Consider the following 19,518-nt stretch of genomic DNA (forward strand, 5'->3'; position numbering starts at 1 on the left):
TTCGACACTTCCGCGTTTTAAACTGCCTTTCATCGCAGTCGGAAAATGATAGACCGATGTCAGCAGATCCATCAGCACCCACATGTCTGATCCGCATCCAAGAGACAAATAAGGCAACAGTGTGGGCATAATGTGGGCATAATTTCAGCAATTGTTTGCTTAGCTGGAAATTTCTGCTAAAGTGATTACTGCCCACACAGCTTTTAGACGATTAACCTTCAGGATAGCCACATTAAATAAATTAATAAAACAGCACCTCAAAGTACTCTACTGGAAGTCATTAAGCCGGACTTTGTTCGTGTCATGGTGGAATGATTAGTCAAGCTTTGATAACAGAGCAACATTAATAAAACTACAGATGACAAAAATATGTAATCTAAGGTAGTATCAACCATTTAGAAAACTGCATTTGGTGAATTCAAGTCCAGACTGACCCACACCAGGACTCAGAATGAACATACGGCTCCCCCTAATGTTCAACAAAGGCTTTCCAGGCTGAAATAAATAAATAAATAAATATATATATCATGTATGTATATGTCTTTACATAAGTTTATACTAGGTCTTCAATGCCAATCACATTGATCTTTTGAAACAAACCTCACGAGTTACTGTCGATGGAAGCTGAAGACTTTTTCACAGTATTACAGTTTTTGCTTGTATTTTGATCAAATAAATTCTGCTTTGGTGAGCATAAGAGACTTTAAAACACTAATTCAAAATGTGCATCAAAATGAGGTTGAAATAGATCATCAAAAACACATGCTGAACAATATATTTGTATTTATAAGTAACCAAAATGTACCTAAAATATATCTGATATCATATTTATTTTTGCCATGTAGGGATAAAAGTACATTTCTATAAATTAGTGTTTCTATGTGTGTGGCTGCATCCGTGTGGGTTTGAGATCATAGATGATCTTGCTTTTGCAGCTGTGTCTGATCTTTGTACATGTTAGCGGATGCACAGTGTGTGAAGTGCCCCCTTCAGCTGTCTACGACTCTCCCCTGAGCCCCAATCACTTACGGGAGACTGGGGAGGCCAAGCTTGACTGCCTCTCCACACCCACTGAGTGCTTAACAACCACGGCTAAAAAAACCACTCGTACAGTATGTTAAACTGTAATGCTTCTTCAGTTCGTGCTAATAGCACTGGTGTCATTGATTTCTTGTCGCGCCCCCTCAGCCGGGCGAAATACTAATGGTGGTGGTCAATAAAGCACATGAACTGGACGTTCTCACTCTTCACTTCTATCAAACTCAGCCCTAAAAATAGCCGCCACATTCTGCATCACCACCAGCTTCCTTAAAGGAATAGTTCACCCCAAAATGAAAATGTCGTCCAAGACGTAGATGAGTTTCTTGATCAGAAATGTAGCATTCCATCATCTGCTCAACAATGGATCCTCTGTAGTGAATGGGTGCCGTCAGAATGAGAGTCCAAACAGCTGCTAAAAACATCACGATTACCCACAAGTAATCCACACCACTCCAGTCCACCAGTTAACATTTAGTGAAGCGAAAAGCTGTGGCATTTTAAATTTAGACTGTCGCTTCTTGACAAAACATGAGTCCATAATAACGATTCCTTCAGTGAAAAAGTTAATTCTCTGTTGTCCTCTTATGTCAAAATTCACTGACATTTTTATTTAGAACTGTTTTCGCTTGTAATGGTGCTTGGTCCGTGCAGATTTCTCTCCTGATTCAGATGAGACAATGTTTCACTGGAGAAAGCAATATTATGGGTAGAGGACCCTGTAAGCAACAGTTTCAAGTTAAAAACATTAATTTGTTTCTTACAAACACACAGCTTACTTACTTGTGACATATATTTGTGAATTACTGCGATTCTAGAAATGATCTGTCGCTACTTCTGTGGCATTGCAACATTACATACACAATTCTTATTAATTTGATGTCATAAAAATGATCCTTATCCTCAATGTTGCTTTGCACATTTGCATCAACTTTAAAAGATAGAGCCATTTTTTTTCTTTTCAACATTTATTTGATTGTTAGCACAAATGCAGGTTTAAAATTAAAGTCAACTGAAATGTTGTTCACTGATCGTTTTACTTGCATAAGAAAAATAAATAGGGCTGTACTTGATTTTATTTATCAGTAATTAAATGGATCATAAAAAGAGCATTACATACCAAATGAAAAACAACAACAAAAACACACACAATTACAAAACTGATTCGTCTAGAGATATTGCAGCCTTTTTTTGTCACATATCTTTCTGAAAGGCCTCTTTTGAGTGAAGTATTGATCTGTTATATCAAAGCTCAATGCCACGAGGATGAAGTGTAGATATTGCTCCATCACTTATAGTTATGAAATTGCTTTGTCTCAAAACAGAGTTCCTAAAAACATCTATACTGTCAGTTTACTGAAACCCACTGTGTTTCGTGATCTTTTCACAAATTCAACATTCACACAAGAGTAGCAATGTGACAGCTATTTTAGAGAACAGCATAAAAAAATACTAATTTCTTTTAATTAAGCAAATGTTTGCATGAATGGTTACATGAAATATGCATGGACATGGATGCATATTTTGCAGTAATTCTGGCTTAATTAAACAAACTCCTAGTGTGATATTGTAAGTGAAGTTTTAAGTGATTCTTGTTGTGTTTTGTCAATGTTGTGAGCTCGATGCAGGCCTTGTTCAGCAACTCTAAACATCAGATTCATGTAAAGATGCTGCTGTTCTGATGGATGACAGCAACTGACTACATTCACACAGTCAGAGTTTGGGACTGACTGATGATTTGACTTGAATCTTTCGAGTTGTGTTAATATCTAATAGCAGACAAAAGCTGTCTTCTTAGACAGGTAGCTAAGATCAATTCCCACCTGTCTTCTCAGAACAGAACAGTCTTGAATAACACTTTAACCATTGTGACAGATAATGTCTGCAAATCAGACTAATTCTCTGATGGCTTACCTTACAAAAATGTACTAGTAGCTTTTTTTTTTTTCTATGGATGAGTATATCATTTTAGGGCTGACCAATTCTGGCTCCTTTCCATACAGTCAATGGCCAACTGTAAAGCAGTTTTCGGTTTGTTTTTTAGTTCCTTTTTTCATGTTTAATGATATTAACAATGATATTAACATATTAAAAGTTATAAACAATATCATGCTATTACACTTTAAAAAAGTTAGTTAAATATTGTATGCTTTTACAATATTTAACTTAAAATATTACAATATTTAATTTAAACCCATCAGTTAACTGTAAGTTAACACAGCAAATATGCTACAGTGAATATATATATATATATATATATATATATATATATATATATATATATATATATATATATATATATATATTTTTTTTCTTTTTATATTTTTTATATTCAAAATTATATTTTTAATGGAACTAAAAAGTAAAAGTTATAATTAACAGTGAAAACATATATTGTATTTAGAAAAATTCCTCTACAGTAAAACCAGTAAAAGTACCTGGGGAACGTGATTTTATTATATTTACTTCATATATATTTCACGTTGGTTCTTATTTTTTTAAAGCTATATTGTCTACATGTTGAATTTTATGTTATGCATTATATTTTTCTATTCATCTATTCATTTATTTGTCATCGTTTATGACTTTAATGGTCTTGCACATTTGGATGCTACAATGAGACATTTCTACATAAAAAATAAAATTACAACTACCATTGCTGATCAAATTAAATAAGAGATTACTTCACTTTTAACTAAATGATTGTCAAACCACGTGAATAAAAATCACTAATATATTTTCGTAGAATGCGGATGTGTTTCAAAACCTAATAGTATATTCCGGTTGTATCGCGCGCAGCTGTTCGAACTTGAACGTCCGTTTTGTCCAAAACACTTGTATGTGTGTAAATGTTTCTCGTCAATGCACGCCGACTGGAGGCCAGATAGAAGGCCACTGGGTGTCGCTCTGGAGCAAGAAATGGCGCTGCTTCTCCCCCTCCCCTAAACATCTCTGAGTGTGTGCATGTGTGTGAATGTGTAGCGCCGAGAAAGTACGTCTGTGTTTCCAGCTGACTGCTCGCTCGCGCTCTCTCAGTGTGTGTGTGTATGTGTGTGTGTTGTCATTATTATTATCCAGTCTGCTCCCAGCTCAGAATGGCCAGATTCACTCAGACTGAGACAAGAAGGGAGCAGCACCCACAGCCGCCCCATCCCGCTCACTCCAGCCTGCTTCTCACTGGACCCGGGGCAGCACCGACCCAACATCCACTCCTCCTAATCCCGCACCAGCACCAGTACGCTCAGATCCCATTTCCTAAACCCATGAACGGGTCAGAATCCATCTCCATTCATCCGGAGAACGGCACCATGAAAGACCAAGATGCCATAAAACTCTTTATCGGGCAAATACCGCGGAACCTCGAGGAAAAAGACCTGAAACCATTATTCGAACAGTTTGGGAAAATCCACGAATTGACAGTATTAAAGGACCGATACACCGGCATGCACAAAGGTAAACGCGTGATTCCCTCAATAAGAGTAGCTATGTGCTTTAATAACTTAATAATGTAAAAAAATAAATACAATTTAATTTATAATATATATATATATATATATATATATATATATATATATATATATATATATATATATATATATAGTTGCTGTAGCTATATATGTATTTTTGTCTCCTGCACATCATCCCTTAGTGACGCGTGCGTTATTGTAATATTTATGATATATTAGCAATACGTTATTTTTTTATTTTTATTTTTTTTTTTTTAATTATTTTTAACATTAAATACATATAGCCTAGATAACTGGTGAAACTGTAATACCAGGCCCCTTTAACCACTATTTTGCACTTGAATCGTCTAGAGAGAACTTATTTTCTCTGTCTGAACCTGTATTGTTGCTTGTAGGCTATGAATATGTATTTTTTTTTTCAACGGCTATTATTTTGTAACTGGGGCAAAGAGGCTTAAAGGAAAATTCATGTTCAAAGAGTCTTTCTTTTGCCATCATTTTTTTTTAAAATGGGGAAATACTCCCACCACACCAGAGCACCCTTGTGCAATCTGACATATGACCAGGCGTTTTCATTATGATTAGGCTATATTATTTATATTCTAGCCTACTATAGTTCAAAGCCTTACAAGCTTTAAAAGCTGTTAAATGCTGCAAACCGATGTTAAAAGAACAGAAAAACGTGCAGGTTCACTTATCTAATGATATTTGCACTTCAAACACGTTCGGTTGTGCGTCATAACGAACTACTGCGCGTTCTACTTCACATCGAATAGCCTACGTCATATATCCCACTCAAACAAGAAGACAAAGAATCAAATTAAACCTCTATTTTGGTACAACCTCGTTCTTGTCATTTATTCCCCTCAAGCGATGTGTGTCGGAAATAGAATATTCACATTTGTCTTTGTTAGTGTCAGTTACTATTAGGCTTCACATCAGTGGTGTGTTTATTATGCTAATAAGGCTCTATTTGCTTAAGCGTTCATCCACGATATTTAGCCAGTGAGAAGCTGGCTTCATATGGGGTTTAACTGTGTTGAACATGCCAGAGTAATGAGAATATTGATTTCGTGGGAGCGACTTGTGCTTTTTCATTTGGCTACATTAAACCAAACTAAAACAGTTATAGAAAACGATTTTCTAGAAAATGTATTCTTAATTTTAGGTTTCTATGACAAATGGTAAAGCGCTAGAGAGCATATGCATGACAAAATATGCCGTTTCAGAGGAAACTAAGAAAGTACTGTAGCTACTTACCACAAGTGGACCGTTAGAAAAGCGCGCCAATTCTGACCAGAAATGAACCACACGTGTCTCTCATTCTTTGATCAAATGGCATCAGTGGTGACATGCAAGTTGTTATATTATTTGGGATTTTAACTTTTTAACCTTTTAACTTAGCAAATAGCCAAATACAAGACAGAAACACCAGGGAAGATCCAATCAGAGTTGACTGTTGCTCAATAATAATGGTCCTCTTGGGCATTGATGGATGTCAAGCCTGTGGATACACCTTATCTAGTGCATTACTTGTCCCGTCAATTAGAACACTAAAATATAGAGCTTTTCCATTTGAAGTGCCGAACCCAGAAGAGAATTAAGCATTTTCAAGCCACTGGGAAAATTGTGATTTTCCATTTCTAAGTAAAATAAGGTCTATAGTTAATAATACTTGAGACATTTGCATTTTGTATTGCATAAATTAGCACATATGTGATTCAGATGTGGATTTTGAATCCACTGTTTTCTCAAAATTTAAGTTAGTAATAAACACAAGGATGTGAGTTAAAAAAAAAACAGAAAATAAAACCACTATTAACAAATTTGTGTGTGTGTTTATAACAGCTGGTTGCATACATATTAGTTGAAAGTCCTATCAGTGCCGGATTACAACATCATAGGCATTTTTGGCCCATTTTACCTACCAGATTGTACTTGTAGATTGTATGCCTCTGGGACAGGAGTTCTAAAGGATCGTACAGAGAATTGGTTCTTCAGGATGGAATTTATTTTCATCTTATGTATTATTCTAAGGGGATGTGAAGGTAAGAACATGTCAGCAAATATTTACATACACTTTTTTTCAGTTTATAGAGATTGTGCAGTCTTGCGAGAAGTCTCAATATGGACTGCATTGGTGATGTAGACCCCAAGGTTGTTTAAATGTTTGGCTAAAATGTCGCTGAGGATGCTAATGTAATTATTTTATAAAAAATTTTTTTGTCAAAAACGTGACAGAGGAGCATGTAGTGTCAGTGCTCATTGGGCTACTGTTTGTATATTCACACAATTCACTAAATTTCACTAGATCAACATTTTAGTTTGGCAAAACACAACATTTGTGCATCTGTTTCATCATTAATTTTCTGGTTTAGAGGGTTTTCTGGAGTAAAGGGATCAAATGAAGGTTTCAGAGTGGGGAACATGTTTCGGCGCCAAGTCAGCTTGCTAATCCACACAGGAAAACACAGCATTAGTTTGCTAAGCGCGGTAATAAACCATGACCATAATGACGGAGCAGGATTAGCAACTGTAGTTATTGTCTGAGGTTGCAGTCGTTCAGATCTCTTGGTTTGTCCCTTTACAGTGGCTGCCTCTTTTTGCAATTAAAGCACGCTGTAGTCATCGTAGCCTGCAATGTTCAGTATGAACAACTATTATGAGGTCTGTTCAACTGGCCTAACAAATGCTTTCTCTTGATTTGTATTAACAGGTGAGCTTTTCCCGTTTAGGTTTTTCACCTGTGATCAATTGAGCTCAGCTATTTTTTATGGAGTTGGAAATGGGTTTTATTCTCACAGATTTGCCTGCAAAGCTTGAGACACTTGCTATGCTTTATTTGTAAGCATACGTGAGCGTGGTATATAGATCTCTTGCTGCATTTAGCATAAATAGACTATTGTTGCATTGCTTTGAAAGCCTCTTACGCACATTTTGCACTCTGCAGGTGAAGATGTCCAAGGATAAGCTTGCTTTAGCTCACAATACAAAAGACATGGAGAACTTTCGAACACTATACACAAACATATACAAGATTCTTTAGACCTAAAACTGATGCTGTATGATTGTCTGTGCATAATGCTGCTCAATTCACATCTGCCACTATAGAGTGCAATACTTAACTGCTTTCAAGGGACCTATTGTTTCTAATGCATTTAGAATGAGGGATTGAGAAATAAGATTGACGTCATAGATATATTCTTTTGATGTATTAAACAGCGTTCATTTGGGTCTTTTCTCATGTGGATAGGTTTAACAGTAGGGGTCTTTTTCGAAAGCTGAAAGCCAGGCTGCAGAAAGGTTCAGTGCTTATAACTGTAAAGACTTGTTGGACAGTGATTTGAAAGTAGTTGCTATTTCCAATATTACAAAGAGTAAGTTAGGAGTGAGATTGTTCCAAGGCCTTGCAAAAAATAAATAAATATGCCTGCTGTTTCATCCCAACTTAAAGTTTCAATAGGAAACTTGTCAACCAATTAATAAAAACTGCACTTGTTGAGTGATTTTCATTGGGTCTTTAATAAGATTAGGTCATTGGCTCAAATATATCCAATGGCTTCTTTAAAAGTAGTCTGACAGTCCAAAGACCCAAACATGCTACAAGGCTGATTCATAAAAAATGCAATGCTTCAGCAGCTCTCCTGGCAGGAACTGTTGGTCTGAATGTCAGGATGAGATGTTCCCTCCTCTGCCAGCGAGCTTTACTTTTAGCTACTTGTCTTTTCATGTGAACTGGCCACTTATCTCCCCTTTACCTGCTTTTAGACGGACTCTCCTCTATGCGGAGAAGGTTATTTTTCTTTTTAGCTGGAAAATGTTTTTTTTTTTTTTTTTTTAAGGCATTACAATTTATCAGGAGATGGCACTTACAGTTGAGTATTCTAGACAACCCTCTGTGGAAAGAGGTTCAGTGACCTTTCATAACATGTCCGTTTTGTGGACCGAGCATAAAGCACAAAAGCAAAATTATTGATGCGCTATTATAAGATGCTGTGAATCTCTCTCTTGTGACCATTTTTACGGCGGATAATAAGCTGGTCTTCAGATGTGTCATAATGTCCGCTGTGTTCGCTAATAGAAAAGCCCACCCGATTCTTTCTGCTTTGTGCTGCTTAACCAGATTGTTCTGTATTTCGAAAACACCGCTGTAGGATTCGACAAAATTATTATTGTATTTTAAAATTAAGCTTAATTGATAAACACAATAATGTTACTGTTCAGTTAAATCCTATACTGAAAATGTTATGTTATCAATAACTTCTGCTAATTACTCCGTTTGATATCAGATTAATGTCAAATTATTGTTGTAAATAACAAACATCGCATTTGAAGACTACTTTGCTCAGTTTATCAAACTATGCTTCAAAGCTTAATTCCAACCTCACAGCTCGCTGTTTGTGAAATGTTTGGTGGAACTGCATTTTTCAACAGCATTGCTAAAGATAGAACCTGCAACCATACCAACAAGTGCTTTTGGGAAACACACCCCAGCCTGCCATAGTAACTTTAGCACAACCAATGGAGTAAGTTAAAGTCTCTTAGGCTGACCAAGGGGGAAGTTATTAATAAACCTGTTTGGAAAACAATCATTACCTGCCGGAAAAAAAAAAAATCCAGTCTTAGCTGCTTTGCTTGTCTTCCAGACTAGTCGCAGAAGGATTTTGGTTATTATTCAGCTGGTTAGACTGAAAAATCAGTTGCACATTTGTGATTTGTGGAAACCAGGCTACACCAGCTGGTTAAAGAAGTTTTATTCAGCAAGTTATTTTTTAATGATGCTAGTGGTGTAGAAATTACTGACTTTATCTTTAAAGATGCTAGATTTTCTTGGACCTTTTCAAAACGGAGGTCAATTCTCAGGGATTGTCACGATCATCAGCTGGAGTGCCTATGAACTCCTATAGGGGGCACTCCACTCAGGACTCTGGCATCTTCTAATTCACATTCACACAAACTGTGTGCGAAATCTTGTTCTAGCCTAGTCTGTCAATTCCGATGGCGTTTCTCCTTGTGTTTGTTCCTCCCGTGTCTGACTTTGGATTGTTTATACCGACTTTGATTCTCTGCTGCCTGCCCCGACCTCTGCTTCTTACTGTTGCTGATTCTGGATATCCCTGACATACCTGACGCTGTTTTCTCTGATCATTGCCTGTTTGACCATTCTCTTTATCCACTGCATATGGATCCGAATGTCTTTGACTCCATGTTACAGGGATAAAGCTTATTAGTTACTCTTTTCTGTTTACTGTTTTTCTCAGTAAACCTTTACAAGGTCAGTCAAGAGGTAGCTTTTTTCTTTTTTTCATGTTTTTATGGAGGGAAAGGGAGAATGACGACAGAGAATGAAATGTTTGATACACTGACACGACTATTCTCTCCGACATCTCCTGCAGTCAAACCGTTGTTCTGTTTTTTTGAGATTCCTGAACTAAAGATTTATTGTCGAGCGGAAAATAAATCAACACTCAGCACGGTTGACTAATGAACAGAAAGAAGGACTCTGCTGCCGTTGATGAGAACGGCTTGGAAATATGTAAATGCCTCATGGAATTTGAGCAGAAAAGCCTTTTTCCACTTCCTTTGATCTCAGGAAGGAGGGCATGGCCATTATAGCAGTCAGAGAGCTGTGACAAATAGCATGCACATGCACACACAGAGCTGGAGTGGACAGGGAAAAATGACAGTAAGGCAGAAGGCTAAGCAAAATAGATGAACAGGCTGAGAGAGATGGAGTGATTGTCAGATACACTGAAAACAAATGGTGCCTTTAATCCGGAGGCACTGGCAGAGTGAGGGGCCCTTCTGACAGGATGGGAGAGCCAGATCCAACCGGCAGACAGGAGAGGGTGGAAACAAAAGGATTTAATATGAAAGGGGAGGTGTGGCAGGGCAGATGTGGGACACTGTCACTATGTTGAGAGTACGACAGAATAAGCATTAGTATTTGTAAGGGTGTTCAAAGGGCATTCTACATCAGTAGTTCTGAAGTGGTTTGGCTGAACATCAAGTGACGAGCTAATACAGTACCAAAATTGTTTATCCTAATAGGCCTAGTCGTTTTATTATTGAATATCCCGAACAATATGTATTAACATTATTAACATGAAAAGGAAATATTCCTTTCAGTTGCATGATGATTTGATGCTTTGACGTCAACAGCACAAAATAAAGAAAGCATTTTTTCATGCTTTCAGAAGTTGGCAATGAGACCAGTGGGGTGTATTTTCTTTTATTGAGCATAATTTTGTTCAAGCTTTTTTTAGTTTTGCAAATTGCAAATAATTTTTTTGCAGAATGATGTAAAATTTTATTAGATGCGCAATGATTTGATGCCTTTATATTAGCAAAAAAAAAATTTTCCCCACACTTTTAAAACTAGCTATTTAGCCCAGTTTGGTTGAATTTATTATTATTATTATTATTAGCGTGACTTTGTTGTTGTTGTTTTTTTTCTTTTTCTAGAGTGTTGCATAACCTGTCCATGTGATTTTGATATAATCGCCAATGGCAGATTATTGTTATTATTATTTCACAGAATATACTAAAGTTTAATTAGATGCATGATTTGATATTTTGATTGCAACAACAATAAATATGGAAAGAGTTTTCTCTACCCTTTCAAAAATTTGTATTGTCAACTATACGCAATCATAAGAATAGTGTGCAACCCACTGGTTGAAAAACGTGCAATATAGGATTGGTAAAGATTTGAGTTTAAATTTAGATGTCCGTATAGTGTATTAAGATGTTCAAGATGTCATTATAGTAACTTGCTTAACTATCTTATTTCTGTGACATCACATGCACTTGGTAGTGGAAATACGTTGTAGACGAATTTCTCCAGAATCTCTCTTTTACAGTCCAGAATGTTATTGAATATGGTTTTTGTGTTTATTTTAATATTGAAAAGTGATGCTACGACATGATCGTGGCTGAAAGGTGATCTGGGAGAGGATGTTATTAGTGAGTTTGTTGGACCCGTCGGGGATGTGTGGAGAGGCCTTCTGCTCAACAGGGCTATTAATAGAAATCTGTGGTATTTCCGAAAATAGGTTAAGCTGCCACTGCTGGCATCACTGCTCACATGCCAGCCATCCTCTAAAGACAGAAAGAGAGAGAGAGGAGGAGAAACAGATGTAGCCTACTGAGGAAGTGCCTTTGTTTCATTGTTCCCTTCTTGCACTTAGTGCCATCAGAGTTTTTGGCTGAGGACTTCCCAGCATGCTGCAAGACACTTTGTCACCCCGTGATATTTCAAATTCACAACACAATCGTGGATCTAGACCTATTTGAGTCTTGCCATGACAAACAAGTCTTGCATATGTATTAGGAAGCCACTGTTCCTTGAGCGTAGGCGCTTTTTAAAATATCTCTAGTTGCAATAGTTGTGACCTTGTTTTTTTTTTTTTTTTTTGAAAATGACTGATCGTTTTGCTAGATACGGCCATTATTCCTTGGCTGGGATCAGGTAGAGCCATTTGAAACTGCATTGAAATTTGGACCTTCAACGTGTTGGCCACCATTTAAGTCCATTACATGGAGAAAAATGCTGGAATGTTTTCCTCAAAACCCTTGATTTCCTTGCGACTGAAGACAGAAAGACATGAGCATCCAAACAGTTTTTCACTACTTCTCTGGTCAGCCATTCACTATTTAATCTGTGTGACCTGTTAAACATAATGACACAATTTATTCATGTTCAGTTCAGTTTCAAGTGTGATCAAATATCGCATTTAACTAAAATGTGCTTAGAAATGGCTTTTGGTAACTAAAAGCAAAATCAGTGAAGGTAAAATTACATAATTTTTTACAAGACTGACAAGTCGTCTTAAGAATTATTTTAATTGCATCAGTATTTTAAGTGCATCTGTTTTGTTGTGCTTATTTAGATTACCTTCTTCATCACTGAGTTGTAGGACATGATGTTAATTTAAAATATATAGATACAATGATCTAATGTATTGATACAATATAGTGAGAGAAAGTTAATAAATGTGTATGTGCAGTAGGTCAATTCGTGATCGAATCAGCACAGAAAATCAATATTTTTGAAGTAACTGCACAACAGTTCAGTTCAGTCCTTTGTTCTCTGAGCTAAACTTGAACGTGTTGGGAAAGAGTAGGAGGTGTGAATGATGGGACTGCTCGCAAAGTTGCAAAGTGCTCAGGCGAGAACCGGAGAATGGGGGCATGAAAGCAGATTTAGCGCCAAGACCTTTGCACTTAACAGGCACCTCACAGTTCAAGGCTTGCTCACAATTTAGATGGGGGGTGGGGGGCAGTATGGTGGTGCAATGGCTCGGCTTTTACTATAAAAAAAAAAACACAGCAAATGGGGGCTGTCAGGAGCGGCACTTTCAATTCAGCTTGCTTAATTACTGCTATGCCTCTCTACCTCCCCATGAAGCTTTACGCCATTCCTCAGACCCGCAGGCCTCATGGGCCTCTGTCTGTGTGATTGCTTATTAGCACAGGGGTTAGATGCCATTACTTTCCTGGAAGAGAGAGGCACGTTTTTGCTGGGGGTGACTACATTTGACTTCTGTGATTCAGGAAAAACTATTTTGCAAGACATCTGAAAGTCTGAGACCACTAGTGAAAATGCTCCTCAGTTTGAATTTAAAATGTATTTCAAATTTAAATGTAATTTTAATTAATTTATTACATTTTAAGGACATGTTTTATATAAACAAATATTGTTTTTGCATTTTTTTTAATATCTGCATAACACAATAAGAGATGTAATTAAATATGGTTCATAAATGAACTAGAAATAGTGCAGAATATTTCATCTTCATTGTATCATAATGATTTTTATTTATTATGTATTTTTTAAATGTCCAAAATTTTAAAATTATATTTATTTCCAGAATTAAATGGGAATAAAATCCCAGATGTTCAGAAGACTGAGGTACAGTATAGTTTTGATAGCAGTAGCTACATTTGACTTTATTATTTAGTTATTTATTTCTTTATATATATATATATATATATATATATATATATATATATATATATATATATATATATATATATATATATATATATATATATATATATATATATAATGTGATTCAAAGTAAAGTAAAAGTCAAAATGTATTTATAAAGCATTAAAAAAAACAGCAAATGTTTATCAAAGTGCTGAACACACATAAAATAATACAAATATCAATGTTATAAACAGTCAACAATACAATAAAAGACCATGAAACAAAAGATAGATTACTTCAAAACACAAAACAATTCAATAGAGACCACTAGTCGAAATGCTCCTCAGTTCCTATTATTAAAAACTAACATTTGAATTCTAATTAATTATATTTTAGATTCATATTTTATAGAAATAAGTATTGTTTTTGCTTTTTTTTTAGATATATCATATAACATATCGAGAAATTTAATTAGAACAATTGATTAATACACAATCAATTTAGTTCACAATGTTTTTAGTTATTTATCATTTAAAAATTTTTTTTTAAGGTTTAAAGGTAAAAAAAAATAAATAAAAAAAATCACGGATTTTCAGTGTGATGTCAGGTTTTTGTACATCACTCTATTTATATTCCTATTCAGTGAAGCGTTTCACCAGAATATATTCACCTACATATAGAAAAAGGATTATATCAGCTATAATTTTGAAGTAAAATCCATTCCCTTTTAACTGTGCATCTTCCTTTGTTAATTTTTTAATCGCATCTGATCAAACAGTAGAGATGGTTATCAAACAATGAGGTAGATCATTTCCACACTCTGTCCTTAGGGTGCAGCGTCAGCCGTTTCCATGCGTGATCTTTTTATATAGAGTTTCAGATAATTTCATCATGCAGCCCAAAATTGCGTGCCTAGTATGCAACAGCAGAGCAGTAATCTGTATGTGTTTGGATTCCAATTAGGAATTTGATGGTGCCTATGGGCTGCGATTGCACTATGCATCAAAGTGAGAGGTTTAGAATTAAAATGATTCTTTTGCTATCTTGTTTTACTGTCACTTTCTCTCTCTCATGGACACACTCACACAATTTGTATTTTTTTTTGCCTAATATTAGTAGGGTAACTCATTTACTCGGAGTATCCTTTGTGAATGCATTGTAAATGTATCCAGTTTGGTTCAAGAGAAATTGCAAGATGAGATGCTCGGCACAGATTGAAAAGAGCCTGTCTTGGCGGGAGGATTTGAGACATAACAAAGCTTTGATCTGTTTGAAAGCACTACAGGGTTAGTGGGACTGATACAATAACAAATATAAAAGAACGCAGGTGACTTGTTTGTTTGTCTGTCTCAGCAAGTCGTTTTGAGAGGACAATGTTTTGGCCAAGTCTTATTTGGATTTGAACTGTTCGTGACCCCAAGTCACATTCTCAGAGTCCTCATATAGTGGGACCAGCAGAGCAGATGAATGGAGTCAAGCTTAGAGATTTATATTTGAATATTTGGGCTCATAAATATATATATATATATATATATATATATATATATATATATATATATATATATATATATATATATATATATATATATATATATATATATATATATATATATATATATATATATAGCCTGTCAGGGATAAATAAATATGAGATAAATGCATTTTGCAGTTTGATTGTTGCCAGTGAGTCTGCCAGTGGTCTTCTTCCTGCAAAGTCTCCTGTTCTCTGATACCTGTGGCACAAGGGTTATATAATTCGGTGTGCAAATGTGCATGTTTTTATGAAGTCACATTTCTGTCTTCGGGACCCAAGAGGCTCGAAGGTTCTCTTTCTTGTTCTCTGCCACTGTTTGCCTCTCTGTCAGGATGTCAAGGGTAGTCAGGGCTTTCTAGCTGGCCAAGAGTCTCGGACAGGGATGGCTGGCTGATCTGGACTTAAACACACACACACACACACTTGAGCACACGTACACAGAAACACACACAGGCACATCCATTGTAAAGCGGACTGGACAGGCTCCCCCATGTACGAAAATAGACTGTCTGTATTTAGCTTGTCTGCAGGGACTCCTCATGGCACCTCTGGCCTTGTCATTGTAAGGGACGCGGAGGCACTGTGCTGGCGAGTGGTGATACTCGATAGGAACACAATGTTGTGGGTGGACTTGAATCTTGAATTAAATGAAGGCCGGCGCATCTGTTCTTCCTTTTGGTTTCTGAGTCAAAGCTTTGATGCTAACACACAAGACCATCTTGGGTCTGTAGCCTGTTACCAAAACTCTCTCTCCCAGATCCACGTCCCTTCCCACTCTGTGTGGTAAGTGAATTAATTAATCAAGGTAACTTTCAGAAACCTTCACTTTCACTGTTCCTCAGTGGTGGAAACAAGAACTTGTGGAATGTGTGACTAACTTCAGTCTTGTGGTGGATGCTACTTTTCTGTAGTTTTCTGCACTTAAAGGGATAGTTTACCAAAAAATGAAAATTATGTACACTGTAAAACCGAACAGTGAAATTAATCAAATGAAATTAGTTAATTGCACTCAAATAATAACGAAAGTTCATTGGACTTAACTTAAATAAGTTCTGTTAACTCAAAATTTTTTTGTAGTGAGGTGAACTTAAAATGATTGTGTTTTCTAGTTCCCAGCATGCTTTGCATCAGAAAACAAGGAAAATAAATTTAGAAATTAAGTGTTATTTTGTGTGTTTTTACACAAGATTAACATAGAGGGACATAAGTTAATACATAAATGTTGTGTTATATTAGATTTTACAAAGGTTTATGTTATATTGGATTTGTAGTGTTACCATTGTGGTGAAGAGTAGAGCCTGTGGTTAGACTGAGGATGGACAGCAAAAGCCTAATTTTGAGTGTATTTCCCACATTATAGGAGTTGAAAAATAGATAAAATTATGAGTGAATTACTCCCTAATTATAAGTTCAGAAATATAATTATTTAAGATAACTCTGAGATAATTTAAGGCAACTGGAATTAAATTTTTTAAGTTTATGTAAACTTAAAACATTTAAAAACATCACTTAAATGTTTTTGTGTAATCTGTTACAAAATATTTTTTGAGTTCTGTGAACTTATCAGGGTTTACAGTGTAATTAATGACTCACCCTCATGTTGTTCCAAACCAGTAAGACCTCCGTTCATTTTCAGAACACAGTTTAAGATATTTTAGATTTAGTCAGAGAGCTCTCAGTCCCTCCATTGAAGCTGTGTGTACGGTATACTGTCCATGTCCAGAAAGGTAAGATGAATGCTGAATAAAGTTGTAGTTTTTGCAATTTTTGGACCAAAATGTATTTTCGATGCTTCAAAAAATTCTAACTGACCCTCTGATGTCACATGGACTACTTTGATGATGTTTTTCTTACCTTTCTGGACATGGACAGTATACCGTACACACAGTTTCAATGGAGGGACTGAGAGCTCTCGGACTAAATCTAAAATATCTTAAACTGTGTTCCGAAGATAAAAGGAGGTCTTACTGGTTTGGAACGACATGAGGGCGAGTCATTAATGACATAATTTTCATTTTTCGACGAACTAACCCTTTAATCATTTGCTCTAGCTAAAATATGGCAAGTTCCCTGCTGGGAAAATTCATCTTACACTGGACTAAGCTGGTTTTAGTTGGTCTCCAAACCTGATCAGGTTGATCCATTGACTATTTTTACTTGGTCAGGCTGGGAGACCAACAGCAGATGTTATTATTATTATTTTTTTTAAGCAAAATTAGCACTATTTGTATGGTGTTCTTCCTTACTACCCTGTATGTTAGTTCCTGCTCTAAATAAATACATGTAAATACTTTTGTGCTGATTGTCTGGCCACTGTTATTTGCTACAGAAAGCTGTTTAGTTACTTGAAATGACTTTGGCCTCCCGTCGATATCATGCAGTATTGAGTTCAAGACCACTGTCTATCGAAGTCATTGAAAGTCTCTGTTCCTTTTTGTCACACAGGCTGCGCGTTCCTCACCTACTGCGCCCGCGAGTCGGCCATCAAAGCCCAGAACGCCCTCCACGAACAGAAGACACTGCCGGGGGTAAGTCCACTGCCAGCCTTTTGCCTCACCTCTTTAAGAGGGCCACCATGCCAGTCAAAGCTAAAGCCATATGTTTTAGACAGAGAGCTAAATGCTTTGGAGCAGAAATCAGTCGATAACCCAGCCTTTTAAGATCAGGCTTTGAGCCATTTCATGGTACTTCTCCCTGGGGACATTTGCAGGCATTGATCCGATGCTTTCAGCGCAGGGTTTGGGGATGCAGGGATAGCAAATGTCAATTCATTTGTTCTCTCAATTTTTCCAAACTGCTCCATTTACGCAAAAAGCCAGTGAGTCATTGTTGCCCAGTTGCACAAAAGTATTCCAAACGCACAAAAATAAACATAGCGGGGTGCAGCGAGAGTGTTTCCATTGAGTGATATGTGCTTCTGTGGACGCCTGGCAATTGCAGCTGCATTCAAAGCACAAAACACACTCGGAGGTCTGACAGTAGTCTTTGCGGCCGTACACAGCCATAGTGAATGGTATAACCATGACATGTTGTTATGCTGGCAAACATATCTTCTGAAGTAACCTGCAGGAAACTTGGATGCACAGAGAGCAATGTAGATTTAAATATGGCACCAGCAGTATTGCATATTGCCCACCCCCCCCCCCCCTTTTGGACCTCTAAATATTTACATTATTTGTTTACAGCATTTGTTTGTTTTGTTTTTGCTTTGCTTTGTTTAATTCTGTTTTGCTTTTCACTTTGCTTTGATTTTTGTTTTGTTTCTATTCTATATGTTTTACTGTAGCATTTTTTTATTTATTTGACATTATATTTTATATTATTGTTATTTATTTATTTGTTTATAAACTTGACATCATAGATGGTAATATAGCACCAGCAACATTGCTTTTATTTTTTATTTTTTTGTGACCTTTAAAAAAAAAGGACAATGTCTATATGTGTGTGCCAGGAAATTTGTTGGTTGACCATGTTTTTTTGGTTTTGTTTTGCATTGCTTTGGTTTGCTTTATTATTAAATGATTAAATATTTATGCTTGATTTTTTCATTTTGACATGACAGTTAATATTATTACTATTTGTTTGTTTTTTCAGTAATTTAGCATCACAGATGCAAATATGGCTTTGCTTGAATTTTTGCTTTATCTTGTTCATCAATTTTGCTTCATGAATACATATTATAAAGTGTTATTCTATTTTTTTATTTTGAAATTACATTATTATTATTATTATTATTATTATTTGTTTTTACTTTACATTCTACATTCTGCAGCTTTAGATAATTGTTTGTGATTATTTGTACCAATATCCTAAACAGCCCAAGTTGATTCTTTATTCTTTTTTTAACTTATATATATATATATATATATATATATATATATATATATATATATATATATATATATATATATATATATATATATATGTATCATCATAATAATAATATCATGAGCAATTTAAATCAAACGTTGGATAATTTTCAGAATTTGTCTTTTATTTATACAATTTCTCTTTTATGGCTCTGGTTCATGTTTGTCATCGATTGGTATTACAGAGGTTCTAGAGATTTAAAGTAAAAATATCTATGCGTTCAGAGATGTCTTAAGGTTGCAGACCATTGAAACCTTTACGTAAGAAGAAGGTTTTAAAGATGCAGTGGTATCCTACAATCAATTTAGTTGCCACTATGTCAAACACACACCCACACACCCTTTTACCCCCAGGAGAACATTTGAGCCCGAAAGGAGGAAAAAAAAGATGAAGGAGGTGGAAATCAGAATGTGACACATGTCATCCCAGTCTATTTTGAATATCACAACTTCCCCATCGCACTGTGGGGTGAGAGAAACGCACACATGTACACAGACTTGCTGCATGTGTGACATCATTGCATCAGCTTTACTTACCAGAATAAGCTAGCAGGTGTTTGCTGAAGAGTCTGAGTGTTTTTTTATGTGCATGTGTTTGCCTGCTAGGAATAGGACATGTTGGTTGACTCTTGTATATGCATATCTTAGTTTTAATATTTTAGCTGTGGTGCTCTA

At 35.9% G+C, this 19,518-nt stretch overlaps 1 protein-coding gene across 1 annotated transcript; it reads left to right on the top strand.

Annotated features, from left to right (window-relative positions):
• Nucleotides 1–3,914: 3,914 nt before the first annotated feature.
• Nucleotides 3,915–18,107, top strand: LOC113078351 (CUGBP Elav-like family member 5). The gene is made up of 2 exons (XM_026250677.1): nt 3,915–4,491; nt 17,420–18,107. Exons 1-2 carry the CDS (start codon nt 4,086–4,088, stop codon nt 17,632–17,634), a joined length of 621 nt encoding a protein of 206 aa, XP_026106462.1. The 5' UTR covers nt 3,915–4,085; the 3' UTR covers nt 17,635–18,107.
• Nucleotides 18,108–19,518: the final 1,411 nt, after the last annotated feature.

Source organism: Carassius auratus, unplaced genomic scaffold (genome assembly GCF_003368295.1).
Source record: "Carassius auratus strain Wakin unplaced genomic scaffold, ASM336829v1 scaf_tig00025422, whole genome shotgun sequence".
NCBI lineage: Eukaryota > Metazoa > Chordata > Actinopteri > Cypriniformes > Cyprinidae > Carassius > Carassius auratus.

Excerpts from the sequence above, each read along its gene's own strand:
- LOC113078351 (XM_026250677.1), top strand. The coding sequence starts at position 4,086 with ATGTGTGTGTGTTGTCATTATTATTATCCAGTCTGCTCCCAGCTCAGA. Across the intron at positions 4,492-17,419 it reads ATACACCGGCATGCACAAAG|GCTGCGCGTTCCTCACCTAC; the intron begins GTAAACGCGTGA and ends TTTGTCACACAG.